The sequence below is a fragment of the Oryzias latipes genome, chromosome 6 (genome assembly GCF_053564925.1).
Source record: "Oryzias latipes strain Hd-rR chromosome 6, Olatipes_Hd-rR_3.1".
NCBI lineage: Eukaryota > Metazoa > Chordata > Actinopteri > Beloniformes > Adrianichthyidae > Oryzias > Oryzias latipes.
In genome coordinates this window covers 15,428,272-15,449,733 of record NC_136242.1, presented here as the reverse complement: position 1 = coordinate 15,449,733, position 21,462 = coordinate 15,428,272, and the positions used below count along the sequence as shown (strand labels likewise).

At 38.2% G+C, this 21,462-nt stretch overlaps 1 protein-coding gene across 1 annotated transcript in view; it reads right to left on the bottom strand.

Moving 5' to 3' along the window:
• Positions 1-21,462, bottom strand: part of nell2a (neural EGFL like 2a) — a 96,299-nt gene that overhangs the window by 47,737 nt on the left and 27,100 nt on the right. Inside the window, exons 9-12 of the mRNA XM_004069509.5 lie at positions 20,796-20,898; positions 17,038-17,129; positions 12,617-12,722; positions 11,227-11,355 (exon numbers count right to left, since the gene is read on the bottom strand). Of these exons, the coding sequence (XP_004069557.1) occupies positions 11,227-11,355; positions 12,617-12,722; positions 17,038-17,129; positions 20,796-20,898 (430 nt within the window). The remainder of the gene's footprint in view (positions 1-11,226; positions 11,356-12,616; positions 12,723-17,037; positions 17,130-20,795; positions 20,899-21,462) is intronic.

Here is a 21,462-nt window from a genome sequence, read left to right as displayed (position 1 = left end):
TTACTGACTACTGCAATTTACCGCACCTCTCATCATCAAGGTAAGTTTCAGTTCAGTAACTGTGCATCTGATAAATACCCAAGTATGATTTGGTGGTTGTTTGCGCAAACCATACTACACCTAAAAACATGGTGTTAATGTAAAAAGCACTTGTCGGCGATACCTTACTAGTTCTTGTAAAAAAGAAAATAAAAAGTGACTCTGTGCTACGGATGTGCAGCTCCAAAGGCTGAGTTCATTTCTTCTCTTGGTTTGAGATTGTGCTGTGTCGACTTAAATGCATGGTATTAAATATACTGTCTTTTGTTTTTGCTTCTCACTCACGATTCCATAATTGGAGCCATATTAGCTGTTGCCGTAGCAACAGCTATTCCTGGGATCCAAACTGCATGCCAAAACCTTCAAACAGAAGTTGCATAACACAGGAAGGGTAAACAAAATAATCTAGATAATGTGATGCAATCAGCTGCAATGTAATGGAAATGCAGGTCAAGTGAACAAACCCGGTTGTATAATGTGCTCTGGGGTATCTTCCTGATCAATAGAGCGGGGCAAAAGTGGGGTCTTTTAGAGAGAAAAGTTCCACAGTCCTTGACGTTACGGATTTATTATTCATTCACTGTATTTGGTGTCTCTGAGAGCACAAGAGGACGTTCACCCCTGAGTGTGTTCTGTGCCAGATGCTTTCGTGAAGAGCACTCGAAATTGAATTTCAATAGATTTGCATTGGCATTCACTCGGCTTGCATGTCCTTGGGTGGAGAACCACCCACTGCCCTGCAAGCTAAGAGCCCAGCACCTGCCAACAACAGAGGCATTCATATTTCCTTTCACAACCCCATCAATACTTGCTGCCTCCAGCTATTCAGAAGCCTCCCAGTGAAATAATGCAGGCAAACACTATTGAAGTACATGTGTCCTTCACTAAATGAATGAGGGCTAATTAAAACGCTCGCTACCTTTGAAACAGGGAATAAACAGAGAGATGTGGAGGGATTAGGAAGAAAACTGGAAGTGGAGTGAAGGCCAGACAGCAGGGCAGGTAAGTAGAAGATTTATCACAGCAGGCAACAGACAGAAGAAGAAGAAATGTGACAGATGGAAGGAGGGGGGAATGACTGAGATTGTGAAAAGGGCTGCCAAACAAACCATAGAGAGATAAAAAATGAAAGAGTCAATGTGGGAGGAAAAGGTGTGTGTAAGAGAGGGAACAATTGAAAAAGCAGAGAGATTTAGATGGGAGAAAAGCAGAGGAGAGCAAGAAACAGAAAATTCCCATCAAATGCTGTCTATCTGGAGCAGTAACCTTGAGCAGGGATCTTAAGTAACTGCCTTCCTGCTCTCCGATTGGCCATGCGCAGTATGACTTTGATTTAGAGCCTATTAAGCCTAAGCTATCCATCCTGCCCCTGATGACAGCACTTAGGTTTGTTAAAACAATATGTTAGAAGGTGAGATGATGAGGGGCGCCGCACGAACATGAGACGGAGAGCAACCATCTTCATCTCCATTAATGCACTCCATTTTCTTGATTGGCCTGTCACACGGACAAACGTGATGTGCCGGGCAAAGACGGCTGGCAAGGAGTCAGCGGGGGCTTTTATCGCTAACAGAGCGCTCGGGGTCATTCTGTTGCTGCATTCATGACGAGTGACTTAGAAATGGCCGTGTTATTATCTTTTAACCTCAGTGTATTCCTAAACAACAAGTGAATCAATCACGGTGACAACAAATTAGGACCTGCTTAACAAAAAGCACTTTATCGTATTAATAATTGTATTTTGTGCATTTTTTTAAAGATGCAAAAGAAATTTTAAATGTAGTTTCTCTATTGTTGATATCTTTAAGCAGATATCAAATGATTTTCACCAATAAAAAAGTCTCAAAGGAATTGAAGCTGATTTTTTCCCTCATATATGTCCCAAAAAGATGAAGAAAAAATAAACATGCTGATATAACTAGGAGTGTCAAACTATTGCATTCATTTCTTTTTTTCTCTATATGTAAATACGAAAAAAAATAGAAAAGTTGTGGTCTTTAGGTGAAATTTGTTTCAGAAAAGTACCATGTTAAAACCACAAAAGAACTACGAATAAACCACACAAAGGACACATAAATCAACATAGAACATGAACCGAGCGTGATTATTGCGCTGTTTATATGCACATCGGTGAATGATAAACTCAAAAAACATTTGTGAATTAAATATATCACGCATGAATCGCATAAGACCAAAATTTCACGTATGGAAAACGCTAAATGTACGAAGTGGCTGAGTGACACGCCAATTAAATTCTCTTTCATTGTTGCTGTTGTGATAATCTGTGGAATAACGTTTGACAAGATGTGTGTTATGGTATAGATAAGAAGTTCCTGGTCAACATTTTTGGATTGCTTAGAAAAGTGTTATACTGTCTTTTGATGTGTTATATTAGAGCTTTTTTGGTTTTGTTTAATTGTCTTTTTTTACTGTTAAGATTGAAACAAATACCTGTTGATGGTGTAAAAATAAAGGTTGAAAGTCAATTAGAATAGAAAACTTCATACAGCAGCTTTTTTAGTTTTTTGATTTTTTACTGTGTATATGTCACAAATTTAAATAAAAGTACCTCAAAATGAGGCTTTTCACAGCAAATATTAGGTTAGATTAAACATAAATTAATTAGATTGATTAATAAAAGGTTATGATTGATTAATCCTGAAAAAAACTTGATCGCATGACAGCACTAATAAAAACTTTACTGTAAATCAAAACTGGCATGACGTCATGCCAGCATGCATTCAGACAAAAACTGCATTTTCCTTTGCTTTATCCTAAGTCCTGTTGAGCTAACACCTTCCTTTTGCCACCAATGAACATTTAAGACATTCTAAACTTGTGTAAAAAAGGAAGCAGCAGCTTATCCCTCTCTGCATGCAAACTGAGTACATTCTAGTAGGGGCCGTGCTCACTATCCGTGCCTGCAGTACACCAAAGTCTGGCAGAAGCAAGATAACACCAACACTGCCTTTGGAAGTCCCACAAAGACGCCCCGATCTGTGCCGTTTAAACCCCCACCAGCCTGTCACTTCTTCTTATCTCTCGTTTTTTTTTTTGTCAATTCTCACCTGCTTAAGAAAATGAGAATTTTTTTTAAATAAGAAAATTTTATATTCTAATATCTTCAAAAAAACGTGACTTAATATATTGATAAATTTAAAAAAGGTGTTTAAGCAGGAGAATGTTGTCCTGACTGACCACACAGAGTTCCAGTCAGCAAATTATCTCCCGTGGGTCCTTCCTGAAGGCTGGAGGAAAGTGTCAGAATGATGGTACAGACCGCTCATTTTTGCTTTAGGGAAAGTATAATTGGATAAATATTGGGTTACAGCTGACATTTAGCTTATGTAGATGAAGTTTTTTATCGACCTTAGCTATCTATAATTTCTCTTCTCTGTCTTTGCGTAAACTGATTGTGGCAGCATCTTTTTAACCAACAGAAGGTGGTTAGAGGATGTCTTGCTGTTTTTCAGCCATAACCTATAAAAAACTCAATGTTAAAAAATATATTTCAAAAAAGTTTAATTGCAATTAATAGCATTGCTGACTGCAACATTTAATAATACGTTTTTGACAGAGAGATTTTATTTTGAAAAGCAGTTTGCTTACATAAACAAAACAAGTTTAGTATGCAAACCGCAATTAGAACTCAAGCTTTATCTGAGCAACGAGTTGTTAACATTTATTAATCCATTGTTTTTATTAAAAACTATAGCTGACAAACGTTTTTTGTTCCTGTTTAAGAGAGCTAAAAGAGATTTATCAAAAATACCGTAAATCAAAAAAATTAAATTCACAAATCGACATTTTTGATTCTAGAGCATCTGTAATGCCTTAGTTACAACTGCTCTCCTGTGTGGATAGACAGGCTGTCAGCGGGCGATAAACAGATAAACCTAATGTTTTTCAACAGAAATGCTTTTAGGTGAAAGGTCATAGTGAACAGGATAAGGGTGAGTACTGGGAAAATAGGTGAGACGTAGGTACTTCATAGACATTTTTTCAACCCTGTGCACTGCACAAGGTGCAGGTGCTGTTCAAGTGATTATTGCACGCACTTTGTGCACAGTCTGGCTGTTAGAAATGAGGTTATTAGAGTTTAGTTTGTGTGGTCATCCTACGATCATCCTACAGACACTTATGTATCACCTGCACACCCTTTGCGTGCGATCAGTAAGGAGCCAGTACCAACAACAGAGTGCTGTATGAGTATGACAGCATCACCTGTGTGTGTAACTTACATTATCCTTAAAAATACTTCATGGTACACTTACACTTAATCACACATTCCATTTTTGTGTGCTATTTTTTCCTTCAGTTTGTGGCAAAACACCCCCGATGCCACCTATTTAGCAGAACATAACAACTCCCATGTAGAAATGCAATGCTTCGCCATCACTTGTGGATGTTTTGTGCAAGCATCTCGCAGTCTTTCAAGTCTGAGTGGGGGTCTGGTCATATATCATATTAATCGTGCTCTAAAAGCAGTTCTGTTTGCAGAACTCAAGTTTGGCAGATTGAATCTCAAAACAGACAAAGCAATGCTGTTAACAAGCAGCAGGCGTAAATGGGGCTTTGCTTTCCATCACAGATCTAGTTAATATGGGAAATGTTTCAATCGATGGAGCATCATCATCAATCACCTGTCATTGCTGGACTATTTGTCTCTTGCTAGCTGAAGGTCTAAATAATCAGAGGGAGGAAGCACAGATTACATTTATAGCTCTTTGAAAGGTTGATGAGAGTCTAACACCTATAATGATATCTTTGTCTTGCCGTGACAATAGCTCCTTTTTTATTGCTGCGATTTCTTGTTACTCAGTTGCAGTCCTCTGTGTGTGCTTCTACAAGGTCCCTACACCCTACTTGTTAGTTCTTTCACAAGAACTAACTGCTGATTGTTTTTCTTCTTCCTTTTTCTGGCTTTGCATTGATTTGCATTTGACATCTAATTTCTTCTGACTTAAAGTCCCACTCCAATCATCTTTTTAAAAGCATTCCTAGTGATCTTTTAAATGTCCTTATCAGGTTTTTAGCCAAAAAAAAAAACTGTGTTGTTTTTCTAGGACAGTTTCTGCAGAATGGCAGGGGTTCAATTGAAATGCACCTCCAAGTTGTAGGTGGGATTGTCTGTTCCTAATTAACATCAAATTGAATGAAGAAGTACTCAGAAATGCCAATTTAAAATTAATTTTCTTCATAAATGTCCTCCATTATCAGAAAAAAACAGCCCCAATTACATGTTAAAAACGTGATTTTCATCAGAGTGGCTCTTTAACTGGACTGCAATGATTACTGGTTTTGAACCTGCAACCTTCTGAATACCAGTCCAGTGGAGCAACCACTGAGGAAAAGTAGATCAAGGACGACATAACGTTATAATGCTCAATGAGAGTTTTGCTGATAAAATTCCCGGAAGAAAAAAAATATTGTAAAAAATGTATTTTACTTTTATTCTGTATTGTAGAAGTTTATGGGGATGATTACAAAAAAAAGTGCTTTTTTTAGTCCATGAAAGAATGAGTTGATTATGTTGCTACAATTTTTTGCATAACTGTTGAATAGTATAGTTGGAATAATACAATCTATAGTGTTCCCTGGTTTATTGAGGGGGTTACCGTCAATAAAGTACCTGCGATGGGTAAAATCCATGACGTCGGTAAAGATGTTTTAAGGCTTTAAAACCCCTTACTACACACTTCATCCACTTTTTCCAGACAGAAGAACATTTTTGCCAACATCTGATCGCAATAAAGACTTGGGGGAAACTGAACGCAATCTGTACAAAAGACATGGCACAGATTTGATTGATTGATAAGGTCAAAATCCAATCAGGAAACAGAAAACAAACAAAAAATGTTTTTTACTTAAAAAAAATCTGCAAAACAGCGAGACCGTGAAAGGTGAGCCACGATATGGCGAGGGAACACTTTATTGGTTTGCTCCACAGTATAGGAAAAAAAAAAAAAAAAAAAAAAAGAGTCTTTTATTTTGGAAAATTCTCAAGTTACGTTTAATCCTTGTGCTATCTTAGATGACCCCACCCTTACATTGACGTGTTCTCCCTACCATGACAAAGGTGGAAAGATTTTATGTAATCCATGGACACCAGTGAAGATCACAAATCAATGAAGAAAAAAGGTTCAGCGCACTGTCTAGTGGGTCTAGATGACCCAACTCCCAATATTAAAGTGCCTAGGATAGCACAAGGGTTACGTCGAGTCGACAGCCATGATAAAAACGTATATTTTTTGTTAAACTTGGACTTTGAATGTTACGCCAATAATCCTGCTCCTTAGCACATTCCCCCAATCTTGCAGATCATCTGAAAGACTGCTTAAGCTTTAATGGTAAAGTTATTTCCAAGTAGCTTAAAGTTTTGTCCAAGGATGAAGCGTGAGTTCATTTCAAAAGCATATCTGCAGGAGCAGACAGAAAGGTTCTCTTATGTGGTATTTAGACTGATACTGGTTGAGCAGTGCTTAGATACTGTTATTGACACTGGATTATTTGTGTTAGGTGACATTTCAGTCGGGCTACACACACACGCACAGGCAGAATGTGTAAATGTTTCCCTGTGTGTGTCTGTGGGATTCATCTTAGTGGATGGGGGTCAAAGCCCCTGCTGGTGGGAGGGGGGGGGGCTCAGAGGCCCAGGGCTCATCCTGGCAGTGATTGAGGTATCGAGTGGGCCGCGCCCCTCAGTAGGTGCCAATTAGCCTGCTGCCACCTTGTGACATTTAAAAAAAAAAAAAGAAACAGTGGCAAACAGATTGTCTAGCACACAAACATGATACACTTCCATACAGTGGCACTTGCAGCCTTAACCATGACAGGCACTCAAACTTTTTATATGAGTTAAAGTCAAAACAATAAAAATAAATATGATTAATTGGGACTTATGTCAAAAATATTATTTGCAATTAGGTCATTTAGTAAAAAACAAAAAAAAAAAAAATAGCACAATTTATATGCAGTTAGTAAAATTTAAAAGACATGCTACACTGACTCATTTTTTTCTTTTTCATGAATATCCATTTGTAAAACACTTTTCATTTGTGAATGCAACAAAACATACTGCAGCAGCCTCTCATTTCAGTTCTGGCAGAGAATTTTTTTTTTTTTAAAGTAGGTCTTCTAAAATAGGAGACAACAATGGGAGATGTCTCCCATGCTGCAGATTGGAACATTGCCAAGATAAATAACGGTATTATATCAACACGCCGAACTGTACTCATTGTTCAATTTAGAGACAATCATACAGTCTGTCACTTCTCCAACGCCCGGCACTTCGTCTAACCCCCCACCGGCCTTCATGCATGCATCTGTGTTGCAAAATAGGCCTTCAACTATGGTGTGAAAACAGGATGGGCAGAAATCTGGGATCTTTTTCTCTGTTCGCCAACGCAGATTTCAAGTGTGTAGTCGCATACCTCCACACACACGGCTACACAAAGCCTCGGCTAGTTTCCCCCGGAGTTTTTCCTACTGCTGCGTCTATGAAAAATTTACACAGAAGTGATCTCATCGACTATTTTGAGCCCATCTCTGACCTAGGAATGATTTAAAGAGCCAGTTTCTATCTCTGCTATTTTTAGTGTTTGTCTTTTCATTTGACAGGATCCACAGGCATTATAGAAAGTGTGCGTCTTTGTGTTGCACAATCTCGCAGCTCTGTTCAACAGATAAAATTGCCTCAAAGTTAGATTTCTGCATTTCATCTTGTAGGCAAAAAGGTAGTGAAACCCCTCTACAATTGTAAGCATTGATTTTTTTTTTTTCATCTCTTGCAGCCAACAACAAAACAAAGAAATGAGTGTATTTCCTATGTGAAACACAACCACTATCTCATTAAACTCCACAGTGTTTGATGCCTTGGCACAACTTTCTTTTTCATCACAGGATACACAGACAATCATAGAGTGTGGGGGTTACAAAGATGGACAAAGAAAAATCCATTGCTTTTTGGGGAGAAAAACTCAATCTGCAAAATGAGTCCATTGGAGATGTCTCTGTAAAGCTTTTGATACAAGCGCTCACCTCAAACACCACCATTCAATTTCACAGTGAAGGGCAGGCGGCTTTTGAGATGAATCGTCTGGTTCTGAAGTGTGGATGTTGAAGCTGTAAGTCTGCCAATACTTGCATTTCCTCAGCCAATGAGACGGGCTGCTCTTTTCTTTTTTCATCCCAACAGATATGACAGCAAAACAAAACAACTTTTGGATAGATTTTGGGGAATACCGTGTGTTTTCTCTTTAATGTTTATGCCATATTTCCAGACTTTAACTTGCATGTCTTTTGTTTTAACACGTTCCAGTGTTTTTATGTCCGTCTAACTTTCTGGGTCTTTTCTGTTGGTTTTGTGTTAAAATCGCCCAAAAAACAAAACAAAACAAAACAAAACATAGTTTTATGCAATAAAAACTGACTGTTTTCAACTGTTTTTAAGAACTTAAACTGCATTGATTAGTAAATATGCTAAAAGGTGTTTTATTGCTGCTTAAATAGCCTTGATTCAGTACTTTCTTGGATTGTTGTTTGCACTTGTGTTAGTTTTTTTAACTTGCTTTCCAGACCAGAGGCACAAAAGAACATTGATTTGTCAAAAGCAACAGCTGAATGCACCTGTCCTTGGGGAATTATGTGTTTTTTTTCCATTCTTCGAGACTTCTTCTGCAGTTTGGACTTGTCAGATAAAAAAAAAAGACAAGAAAACAAAGAAATCCTCAAACCCAATCTCCAATGAATTGAAATTATTGGTAATAATTCATTTTAACATTAATCATTCAAAACAAAAAAAAGTCAAAATATTTTAATTTACTAGTATTTTTTAATTATATATTACATCTCATTTGTTGTGTGAAATGAAACCAATGCATTTTCTCTAAACTCGGTAGAATGCTGACTTTTTCACGTTTTACACACACAAAAGATTTCAAGGAGCAAATTTTAGTTTTTTGCAATGCCGTACGTTTGGATTTTACTTTAATGCTGATAATTGGACATGTTCTCCCAAAACAATATAGTTTTTTTACAATGGAAATTCACACTTAATCCTTAAAAATTAATAAATGGAATTAAAAAGTTATGAGTAGAGTTCATATATTTATGTTTGAGTTTTTGTATTACACGGCCAGGTTGGTAAAGTTCCCATGTTCGGTCATGTTGGTATCAGCTTTGTTTATCTCTTTAACAGTGCAGCTGTAGCTCGAGTGTTGGCATTCTTTCGACTAGCGCAACTCTTTACGTTTACGTATCAGCGCATTCTGAAGCCGCCTTACAACACTTTACAGTAGTGATGTATGCAATCAACAGAAATCCGCTGATTCTGTCGATGAGAAAATTGTTGCCTTAATGCAGCACTTTACCTTAGTAATGCATCAAAAGCCGCTTTTTGGGTTGTTTTGACTTGACTTATTTTTGCAACATTTCAATCGCACTCCTTCCTTGTGTTGCAATGTTCCTTTCTTAGCTACCATCTACCAATTTTACTCCTTATTGTATTCTTTCACCATAGGAATAAATTAAAAATTGCATAAAAATATCTTGTAAAACTGTTAAGAATGATTGTGAGAATAGAAACAAAGTGGAATTTTTTAAATTAAGCATGCAGTAATATCATCGTGCTGAATTAATGTGCATAAGTTAATGCTGACTGCAGAAACCCATTAATGAGGAAAAAAAGATCCTTTAATTTAAAATAGGATCAACCCACGACCTGCAGAATGATTTTTTTTTATTAACAGAGATTAGTTGATGCTGTAAATAATTACTCATTAATTTAAAATCATATTCATAAACTCCTAACCCAAAGCTGCAGCTTGATGGATGCCAAAAGATCATCTTGATGAACCCTACCATAAGAAATCCTCTAATGAAGTGTGTTGATACTCAAAAAGACACAATCTAACAGATATTGTGCGACAGCAAAAACTAGCAGAGAGGAGCATGAAAGTTGATATCACCCGAGTGGGTACATTTTTAATTTTTTAATTCAATATTTACTTATTTATTCTAGAAACACAGCAGAACAACATAAAAATATGAGTCATATTTTTCAAAAAAGATGATAAATCTGCAACCCAGCTAATAATTTTATGTGCGAGCATTTCAACTGTGTTAGCAGCCTTTTCATTGTCCCAACATCAACCCAAATGGCCTACTCAATGAGGTGCAGAGGATGGGTTTCAGTTGGGTAATGGACACATGAGAGGCATTTAAAAGGTAATCAAGGAAAATACTATTTGTATCAAAGAGCAGGGCTGGCATAATTAATTGCGTGGCGTTTGACTTATGGGTGCAGCATGGGCGGAGACAGCCGTAATGAACGACCCTGCCGATCATAGCCGGCATGCTCTGGAGGGTGACCCCGGATTGTTGCGAGACCCTCGGTAATGTTTGTATCACAAAATGAATCTGCTGACTGTGAAGACACACATTAGTTCCTCAAAAAGGCATTCTGAAAAGCTGTTAGCCCCTGCTGTAGTTACAAATAATGAGAGGATTACAGCCTTCAGTCGCAAAAGGATTATGCCATAAAGCAGGAATTAAAAACTGCTTTGTGTTAGAAAAACAGTTGCATTATTTTTCAAATGGGGAAAAAAAAGGGCTGTGAAAATATTCTTTTTCTTTTATTTCTCTCAATCACACAAGCACAAACAAAGCAATAAAAGTCAATGTAAAAGTTTTGGGATGGACTTTAGTGTATGAATTTGGTCTGTTTTAATTCAGGTTATAACTAGATTCAATCTATTATGTGAAAAAGTTTTTCTCAGAGTGTTTTAGGGCTAAAGAATCATCAGGTTCCTCTGAAAGAATAAAAACAAACAGTCTAAACTGGTAACTGGGAAATGACCCAGAAGACACAACAGAAGTCATGTTGACCATTGTGAGAGCACTTCCAGTGAAGCAAAACAAAACTAAGAACATCTTCATTTTGGCCCTATTTATTCAGTTTCCCTGTGTTCTGATGGGTTTTGTGTCCAGAAGGGGGGTTAAAACAAGCCTCAGAGCGAGCAGCCAAAGTGCAGAATCAGTTGCAGTAAAAGCCTCTGTAATGACTTTGTCTAAGTACATTCATGAAAAATAAAAAATATATATAAAAGGAGGGGTAAATTGCCACTCCTGGAGGACAAGTAAACTTCAAATAAAAGCACAGGTTTGTAATTTAAAGGAGCACTATACCGTCACAGTAGGCATTATCGTCTCGCAGTGGGCGGAAACCATCCTTACAAACACAGCAGTCGCCTGCCTCCAGGTTCACACAGTCAGAGTGCTCCAGGCAGCCGTGGCCTTCTGAGCAGAAGTCATGACCTGCAGGAGGAACAGAGAAGAAAAGGTTCAGGGACCGCATTTCTCTTTTCTGTCATTTTCTTGCTGTGATCTTGCACAGGCAGACCCACCTCCTACTGCAGTCCACTAACAATTAACCTTTGTAAAAAAAGGTACAATTGAGATGTGGGTTGCAAGAATTTAGATGACTTCCTGTTTTACACAACAACATTCATCTTAGAATGGTGAAGCTACGTTCACACCGTAGCATGTGACACTGGCACTTAAATGCACGTTTAGCGTATGGTGTTTACATGTTGCTACCTAATACTAGTGCAAGTACCTTCGACTGGAGGAGAATTGGAGAGAAATGTCAAAGAGTAGCTAATCTCGTGAATTTTGCTCCTTTTCCTTCACTGCTCCATTCCGATATAAGAAAGACTTGGTGTTATAGAATTTCATCCAGGCACAAATCACAATTATTAATTTCTCCTCCATGATCAGTTTCAACACGGTTCTCACTTTGGGAATTAAAGGGACGCCATTCATACATCATGACCAAATCCCAGTACCTGATTGGTTAAAGGTCAAAGTGGTTTAACTTGCAACGCATATTCAATGGCGGCACATTTTTGAACGCATAGAGCCCGAAAACTGTCTTAGAAATTTGCGTAGTTTCGCGTGAACATGAGAGTTTTGAAAACCTGAAACGTGGATTTACGCAAGTTTACTAATGTAGATAGACTTGTATAGCAAGCGAAATGGCATGAAGAACATGGTTTTGGCCATAAAAAATACAGTTTTTTCACACATCATAAAAGTAGCACATAGTTTACGTCATTTTGTGTTGTCCCAAGACAGCCGAGCAAACATGTCAGGGGTTGAGATAGGAGCACGTTGTATTTTTCTCCAGCAGATATTGTTCGCTTGCCATATTTCAATTGCAGAGGGCGGTGTGAACATAGCTTTAGAGTTTATTTGTGGAGCAAAAATAAGAGGGACAGCATTGGACCTTTGCTTTGATTGATTAGCGCTTTGATATTGTGAAGTCAAAAAGATAAATCAGACAAAAGGCTTGTGTAGTTTATCTAAAACAGCATTAAACAGGCAAAAAAATCTGGTTTCAAAACGGCTGCCGATCTTGAAATAAACGAATGGCTAGATCAAACACTCACCACACTCGTTTTTTATCTGTCAGTAAAAAAAAGGCAAAATCTGCAACTTGGAACTCTCGAATAATCACCTCCAACTATATAAAATTAAGCATTTTATTTGCAAGTAGAAAATAATGCATCTTAAATACCTCTGCAGACTTTACAGCATCTGTTGCTCAAAGCAATCTGCTCTGACTCTGGGCAGCTGAGTTCAGGACACGGCTCTGAGGGGACCACTCGATGCATGCTCCTGTCCTGTGAGGGTCAGAGACGACATCTTGTTAGGTAATACTTAAGTCAACACTGTTCCTTTGCTTGAAGCACTAAGAAAGCTACAAAGGTAAACAAGCATAAAGTGCATTGTGTTTTCCCACATCTTACCAATTATTTCCCTCCGCCTGTGGTTTTATTGCATACTGATGAATAACTGGTTAATTCGCTAACAGGTTTATCTTTTCCACACCAGGTCTGGGGAAAAAATACCCATCTGCAGTGATCCACATTTCAATTCACCCCACATCTTTAATCAGTGGCTACTAAAAGTGGATTATGTGTTTGGTGAGACCTTCCAAATGATCTCATCTAAGCATTAAATTAAATGCTAATGTAGCCTTGCTAAAAAAAAAACTAAAAAAACAGGCTGTTTGCTTCAAATCATCAAACTTCCCCAAAAAGTCACCAAACTTTACAAAGAAGCATTATCTCCGACTTCCTGCCAGCCCCCACTCAAAATCTAAGCCCTCCCGTGTATCCAGAAGGCACAGAGAAGATCAGAGGTGTGGCGAGCAGCTGTCGGGGGGCGCCTGCAGGAGTCTGCAGCAGCGGACTGACTGACAGAACTCCCCGTCCCCACTTCTTTGATCTGCCTGGGAACACCAGTCGGTTATCTGGGTCCACAGATGGTCCAGGTGTGGGCAAGCGAGCCAGACAGCTGTCTGGGACAACCGACTCTGATGGAGCTCTGCAGATTTCATGAAGGAGTGAGTTGTTATGATAGACTTGTGCGATTAAAAACTTCACATCTAGTTTCTGTGATTGATTGAGGCCGTCTGGTGTAGTGTCATCAAGTGAATTACTCCGAAAAGTGGGCGACCTATCCATCTGTCGCATCGGGGAGACAAAGGCAGATACCCAGAATAATTAGGAAATAAACCTAATTTGGCATCTCTTTTAAACCAATAACCACTTATGAAAAACTGCTGCAGTATCCTCTGACTGACAGATGAGCCACTTTTGCTTCCAAATATAAAAAAAACCTGTTGCACAGATTTGCAAATATTACCGACACAGTTTTGTAGACTTTGGGAACAAAAAGTTCTCCTCTTTAAAAAAAAAAAACCACTTCGGGAAAAAAGCTTAGCCTCAAAGTTATGTTATTTTGCAGATATCTCCTGGCATATTTACTGTCCTCCTTGGCTGTGAGTGGCACAATGGCACCAAGTGTAAAGTTTGACCTCCTTTTATTGATCAGTTCTAAATCCTGGGACCTGATGACCCCTTTTGTTCCTGCTGTTGCATTCCTGCTGTCTTGGATCTAACTTTGCCAGCTTTGCTTTCTCTATTTTTTTAGACTCTTTTAAATAAAATTTCAAATGTTTATTTTTTTTTAATCACCTTTTGTTTTTCTTCATCATTTAGGGAGCGGATTAATAATCTGATTACTCCCGATGGATTCTAAATGGCAAAAATAAGAGGGACAGGCATTTTGCAGTTTACACTGCTTGACAAGCATACAAAATAAAGGAAGACTTAGTTGAGTTTGCCTGTAATGTTGCCTCCACATTGACACTGGAGCCATTGTTGGGAAGCATATGGTTCCACTTGGCAATTCATTAACTGAGGTTTACATTAGTATTTCTTTACATTAAAAGCAAGGTTGTTTTATTTGAAGCCATTGCATTCATGTTTAACTACAACAGGAGGAAGTTTTCAAATTTTGCACTTATTTGCTTTCTTTTTGGCTACATGCTGAAGCTGGACTAATCAGGCCAAAATACATGGCAGAAGGTGGAGACTACACTATGGGCTGTGACATAAAGGAAAGAATGGGATTTTTGTTCTTTGTGTTAAAATTGCCTAGTGTACATCTCTCATTGACTGTATATGAGAACTGGACTGAGTGACTCCAAACAGGAAGTACCTGCTGGTCCCTAAAAGCCAAAATCGCATAGACTTCTATAAAATAAACAGGTATTACTCAGTCAATTTCTTTTTTCAGTATAACCATTCTTGTCCAAATACTTTTTTTAACATGTGCCTGATGATCTACATTTTTTCTGTAGTGCAATTTATTCGAGTTACTTCTTACTCAGAGGGAGAACGTTCACCGAACGCACACACACAGGTAGACCCCGCCCCCTCTTTCCCACCAGTCAACAGCCCGCCCTTGATTGACATACACTGTGGTCCAGCAACTGGCAGATAGAGGGGGGCGCCGGCCACCTACAGCTCTGCCCACGTGTCGTGAATGTAATCTTCCCTCCGCAAGTCTGCATCTATTTTGTTTAGGTATCCCCGATATGGAGCAGCAAGAAGTCAAGGATAAACTTAAGACAGGGGAACTGAAAAGGCAAACATGCACCGCCGCGGCTGCAGTATTTCTCCGCGTAATTAAGCGAGTGTGCACCAAGATCTCTTTTTCACTCTCTTTGTCTGGCCTCTTATTCTGTGTTCCAGAGTTATTTCGTTGTGCAAATGCATTTATCATGATCATAAAAATATGCAGATATTTTAACCTTGAGAAATCTGCCATTTTTTTTTTCTGATAAAAATACTATGGAATAAATTGAAATTTCGGGTTTGCTTCGGGCCCGGGCCTGCAAATTAAGTTAATTGGTCGGGTTCGGGCCAAGTTCGGCTTTAATGCCCGCAGGCCTGTGTCGGGTCGGGCTGGATTTTTTAGGCCCGATCTTACCTCTACCGTATTGCAAAAAAATAAAATTAAATTAAAAGGCAACTGAACTGACTTATTTGGTTGGAGCTGGAAGTAATCATCATACTCACAGGGTCCAGTTCTCATATACAGTCCGTGACAAGGTTCTTCTCATCAGTGAAGAGATAAATCACTTGAAAATAAGATAACCAAGCCAGCAGACTCCAAAGATCAAACAATGGGACTTTATTGTTCCCAAAAAGAAATCAAAGAAAGAATGCAAATGATTCTCCCAGAATCATTTGCCAAGATTGCTCTCCCTCAACTGGGAAAAGTTCACCCCCTATGATAGCTTACCCACTCCCACAAGCCAATTAACCACACACTTCTTTAAAGGAAATTTCCGTCTTGCAACCTGGAGGATACATTAAAATAACCCCAAAATGACAGATTTTTTCCCCCTTTTTTCCCCCAAAGATTGTAACAAATGAAAAACAGAAAAAAGTTCAAAACAAAACCAACTAGACAGAAAGGGAAAAAAAGCAACAGCAACAAAAAAGCACAAAAAAACCCCAAACAATTCTGACATATGATGTCACTTCCTGTTTCCTATAGATACGTATGCTGATGAGTACAAATCTCTGGTTTGGCTGTTTGTGAAGAGAAACCCAGATGGCGAGTAAGATTCTATTTAAAACCAAGTGTGCACCCTCAAAATTGGGCTATTAGGTTGTGGTAAAATGTGAGTGATTTGTTTGCCTGGGTGTGTGCACGTGTCTGATGAAAACTATGAACTGCTACTGGACTGGGAGAAAAGAGACAAAACAAATCATTGAGGCTGGTGTTCAGGCGCTGTCCTGCAACCTGTGACGCTACTTCGTCACACAGTCCATTATGTGTTTTTACCCCCATTCTCCTCCTGTGTATCTTAAAGGGACAGATGACCCGCTATGAAATACAAAAGATGCACCGGTGAGATTAGCTCTTGTTACTTGATTCAGTGGGTTGCTAGGTTGCAGATAATCTCTGAGTAAAGTTAGATCAAGATGACCTGTTTTAAAGGCTCAGTCTTAAACATGTCTGTTTGGATTTACCTGATTTCTGATATTTTTCAGGACATTTAATATATTTTTAATTATAATCAGTGTCCTTTACTGGTTGATTCTCCTTACAACCAATAAGGTCATCCTACTGCCATTCAATAAAACAAATGCCCAGGTATACTCTAATTTAATTTCAAATTACATCAAACAACCTTGGATGAATAAGTAAGTAAATATTGTAGCATCAAAATCATTGTTGAAACTCAGCAAGACTAATTTTTGGAGTAAAATTTGACTTTTTAATACAGGATTGAGAAGAAATTTGCTTTGTTAATAACTTGAGAGGTTTGCTTTAAAAATTAAGATATGGAAGAGGGTTTCTTTTAAAGTATTCCTTTATTAGGATCTTTCGTCCACAAAAAGAAACATACACAACACTGTAATAAAAAGTCATTAAAGAAACCCAAACACTGAATTAAGGTGTCCAAACTTGCTGATTGCTAACAGGCCCTTCAATCTCTATCAAATTCAAAGAAAAATAAGTGAAAATCAAGAGTGCCAAGGTATCCAAAGACCTGGGTTACACAGGTCTTTGGTAAAGCTTTTATAAATAAGATGTGATTAAGTGAGCATTTGTTGTGTTGACATTACTTACCCTGCATTCAAACAGCAGGCATCTGCCAGAGGAATCACGCACTGCCCTCTGATCTCCCTCCACTAATTCTCTTCCACCAAACAAACAAACAGCTGGCAAAAGAAAAAAACGAGACAAACACGGATAAGTACACTAAACACATGGTAAATAAACACATAAATCAAGGAAATTCTGATGTTGGCATTCATATTTATCACATATGTCATAAAAATATAGATATTTAATCAATATTTTGAAATTAGGAAACACTTGAAACATGTTTTCATAAAAACAATGTAGATTTCTTCGTTTATATTAAAAAAAACAACCTGTGATTCTATAGTTGATTCTAACAATTGCAATGACAATATTTAACATGAAAGCAGAGAATTGATGTGTTTAACGCTAGAAGATGGCGCCTCTTAGGTGGCAGCCCATACAAGCATTTTAAACAGTCAGCTTGGTTGTTGCCATCACAAACACACAAACATCGGGAAATTGTCATCACAGCCTCTCCTTGTTCTTTTAAATTTGTTTTTACCTAGTTTTCATGAAAAAAGTATAAATTATCCATTTGTTGAAAGATGAAGAATGTATTCACTTTATCTGAAAATCTTTCACCCCACAAAACAGATCACATTCCAATTCTCATTTCCACCTGCAAACCTGATCCTCATCATGTGGTCACAGACTGGAATATTCTCTGTGAGCTTAATGGAAATGACATCAATGTCACAATTAAGTGTGTGACTGAGGAGATTACCAATGTCATTAAATATAGCGAGGGGTCACGCCAGTATTAAACTAAGACATGAAGTTAATCCTTAATAAAAGAGGAGAAAGCCTTTAAGAAAAGAGACATGGAAGCAATAAAGAAAATTTAAAAGAATCTACTAAATAGGTCATTAAAGAAGGGTTTGCAGGTTCCATAGTCAGGCCTACAAACTAGAACCATGCATATGATGCAGAACATTGCTTCTGATAAGATTCCCTGCAGAAAATATCGCTTGAGGAGAAAAAATAATTCAAGTTACGTATATATCTAAGCCAGCTGTATCAAATTCAAATACAGAAGATAATTGCTGTTCAATTCCACTGAAAGTAAATTATCATTTTGAACTGCTTTTGGTTTACTGTACAGTATGTTAATTTAAACTATAATTTGTTTTATTCTATATTTCTTTTTTATTGTTTTCTGGAAGTTTTTTTTATATTTGCAATGATTTTCTTTAAAAACTCAATAAGGTGACTAATAATATTATTAAGTTTCTTTCTACAATATTACTGAATTTCATTTTAACTAAGCTGTAAAGCTTTAATAAGTACATTATCAATGTCCTTTTTACACACACAGGCAGAAAATGAGAATCGTCAGCTGTATCAAAAAATAATTAAACAGGACAGTGTGGTCTAGACTGGGGTCTGCAACCTTTCACACTAAAAGAGCCATCTGGGGCAGTTTCTTACTGAAAAAACCCAGAGAGAGCCAAAATCTCCTACTTCATAAAAAAACAAACACTATCTATGTTTTTGTGGCCATTAAGGCATTGATTTAGAAAATGTAGCTTTTAAAATTTATATCAAGTAAATTCTGAAAGTGTTATTATTTTCTCCAAATAACTTTAGCTTCTTCACTTTTGACTGCAGCACATGCAAGTGCCTTTCAAAATAAAGTACATCCTGAGCATCAAATGCTGCAGCAGATGAATTGTTTTTGGTGATCCTATATCTTTATTCTTCTTTTACTATCAAAAATAAACATGTCAACATTGATGTAGAATCTTTTTTTTTTTCAATCCATGCATGTAAACGCAAATATATACTTCAAGAGTTTTGCCTTTGAGCAACAACTCCACACTGTTGTGCTGCATGGATTAGAATATTTACCTAAATTAACTAACTTAATATTTTTTCCAATTGTTTGCTTTTTTTTTAAAAGGGAAAGAGATGCAATGAAGGAATAAAAGAGCCTAAGTTTGCAGAGCCCTGTTCTAGACAGTCTATCAAAATAACCTCAGTCACATACTTGCTAATTATAATCACATTTTTTCTATTTTTGCAAATATATTGTTAATTAAAGGAGTTTATGGTCATATGCAACAGGGACGTTAAGTTATCAGTGCAATGAAATTCTTATGTATTATTCAAACTATATTGTAATTACCATATATTTCAAGTTAAGGATGCTTTTGTGCATGCAATTCTTTAAAATGTGGAGATATTTCTAAACCCTCAAGCAAATGAGCCCAACTAAAGCATGCATGCCAAAATTAATATGGTATACAAACAGAAGGGGGGGCAGATATTAGTCATAAGGAAGGAGACAAAGCTCTCATCCCTGCTGCACTTAAGACAAGCTGCTTCATAAAATTGTAGATGTTGGGGGAAGGGTGTTCAAAAAGAGTCCGTTTGATGAGTGCTTGGGGCCAGACAGATTCCTCCTGATATAAAGAGCAGGAATGATTGACACGGCAGGTCAGGCGTTATCACAAAATGGTGTATCATGAAAGCAAAAGACTTTTGAAAAATCCTATTTGACATTTTACTTGACAGACAATAAAAGAAAGGAAAAAAAAAAAGACTCCTCCCTCGCTGTAAGACTTTGTGCTGCGTGATAAGGCTGTAATTCGTAGAGCGAATCCTGTCTTTGTAGTCGAGAAACTTGTGGCTCCCTTCGCTCCAAAGCCAGCGCATGCCTAATTACCTGTGTTTGCCTTTCTCATTGAGATAAGGCTACACAGCAGTGTAGAGTTTACATTTGTGTTAGACAGCGGCTGATAGAGCGGCGCTTCCGCCTCAGGGTTGCATCCTTCACCCTTTGGGGTCAGGGGGAACTATGCTGCTGAAGGATGATTAAAATCCAAACGCTACGGCTTCCGCGCTGATGGAGAATTGAACCCTATCTGGTGTTTTGGTGGCAGGGGAAAACAGCAGAGGTGTGTGGAAGTTTGTGATGATTGGTTCTCAAACCAAGGGAGCTTGAGCAAGAGTGAAGTTAATTTTGCAAAGAAATACAATGCAGGAATGCAATTTATCATCTAATTTAACCATTATGGTCCCTACTATTTCTGCAGTGATGTCAATTAAAAACGAGAATGCAGAAATAAAGCATATTTGCTCCATACACTCATTTGGGTTGTTCTCCCAACAATGCACAGCTCAGAAATGATAATACCCTCTGAATTACATTTATATGAAGTGGGAAATTGAAAGGCTGAGTGCTGCTGGGAGGAGGTTAATACGAGTTCATTGCTTAGCTTAAAGTCTTTCTGAAAAAAAAACAGAACTTCTGTGTTGAAATGCGATGAAACAGAATTATTTATGCCTCCAGCCAGAGCCCATCGGTGCTGTAAGTTAAAAATGGGCATTTATGAAGACTGTACTAAAATCAGACCTTAAGCATTTCTTTCCCTTTTCTTCCAGCCTCAACGTGTCACCAGAAACACAAACTACGCCACATCACATGAAGCACTCACAGATTTACGAGCTCCTGTGTGTGTGACTGGTGGCCATCTGTGTTTCCAAACCAACTAGTGAATAATTGATTGGTTCATGTATATGCAAAAGGATGGTCTTCTCAGGGGACATGTTATGAGGTAGCTTAGCAACACAGCAGAGCCCTGGTCAATTGTTGAGCAGCCCTGGTGGGGGCGTTTGCGTGTGCTCAAGATCTGCAGCTGAGGTTGTTGTGCTACTAAGTGTGTGTTTGTGTGTATGCAACAGTGTCTGTGATTCCAAGAAGTGTGGGAAGGTGCTGAAGTTAGGAGCGCCTCACTTACGCTGGCATTCCTTGCAGCAGGCACCCTTTATGTAGGCAGGGGCCGTTCCTGCTGGGCACTGAGGGGGAGGGCAGGAGATGGCCTCACAGTGTACTGTGCCGTTCTGGTGGGAACAGAAAAACACACTGATTAAACCGTGACAACAAGGCACGTTCTGGGAAATATGATCTATTCTGTGAAAATGAAATCATATTTTACTGTTATTACATAAACTTTTCTATTTTAAGTCCCACTCCGATCGGCAGGACTTCATCAGAAATTTGCCTCTGAGTTATGGGCTGTCTGTTAGCACAGCGTGAGCCTATGCCCCCACTTCCCATGATCCATCTGTTTACACCTTCCCTGCTAGCTTACAGCCCCTCACACATTAGCGGTGCAACCAAACGGGCGACCAAATTTGGAGCTATCCAGCCGTACAGATTTAACCCAAATGCCAGCTCAGACGAGGACATACCTGAATCTATTTATCTACAAGTGGATACATCAGAATGGAGCGGAGCGGGCCTGCCTAGCGTATTTTCTACGTTACAACTACAAGGTTTCTCAAACTGCATTTTTTTTCTTAAAATCCTGATTCACGATTTGAATAAAGAAATACACAGAAAAGCCATTTTATTCTTAATTTTCTTCATATATGGGTCCTCTATGTAGAGAATTTGTTGAAAAC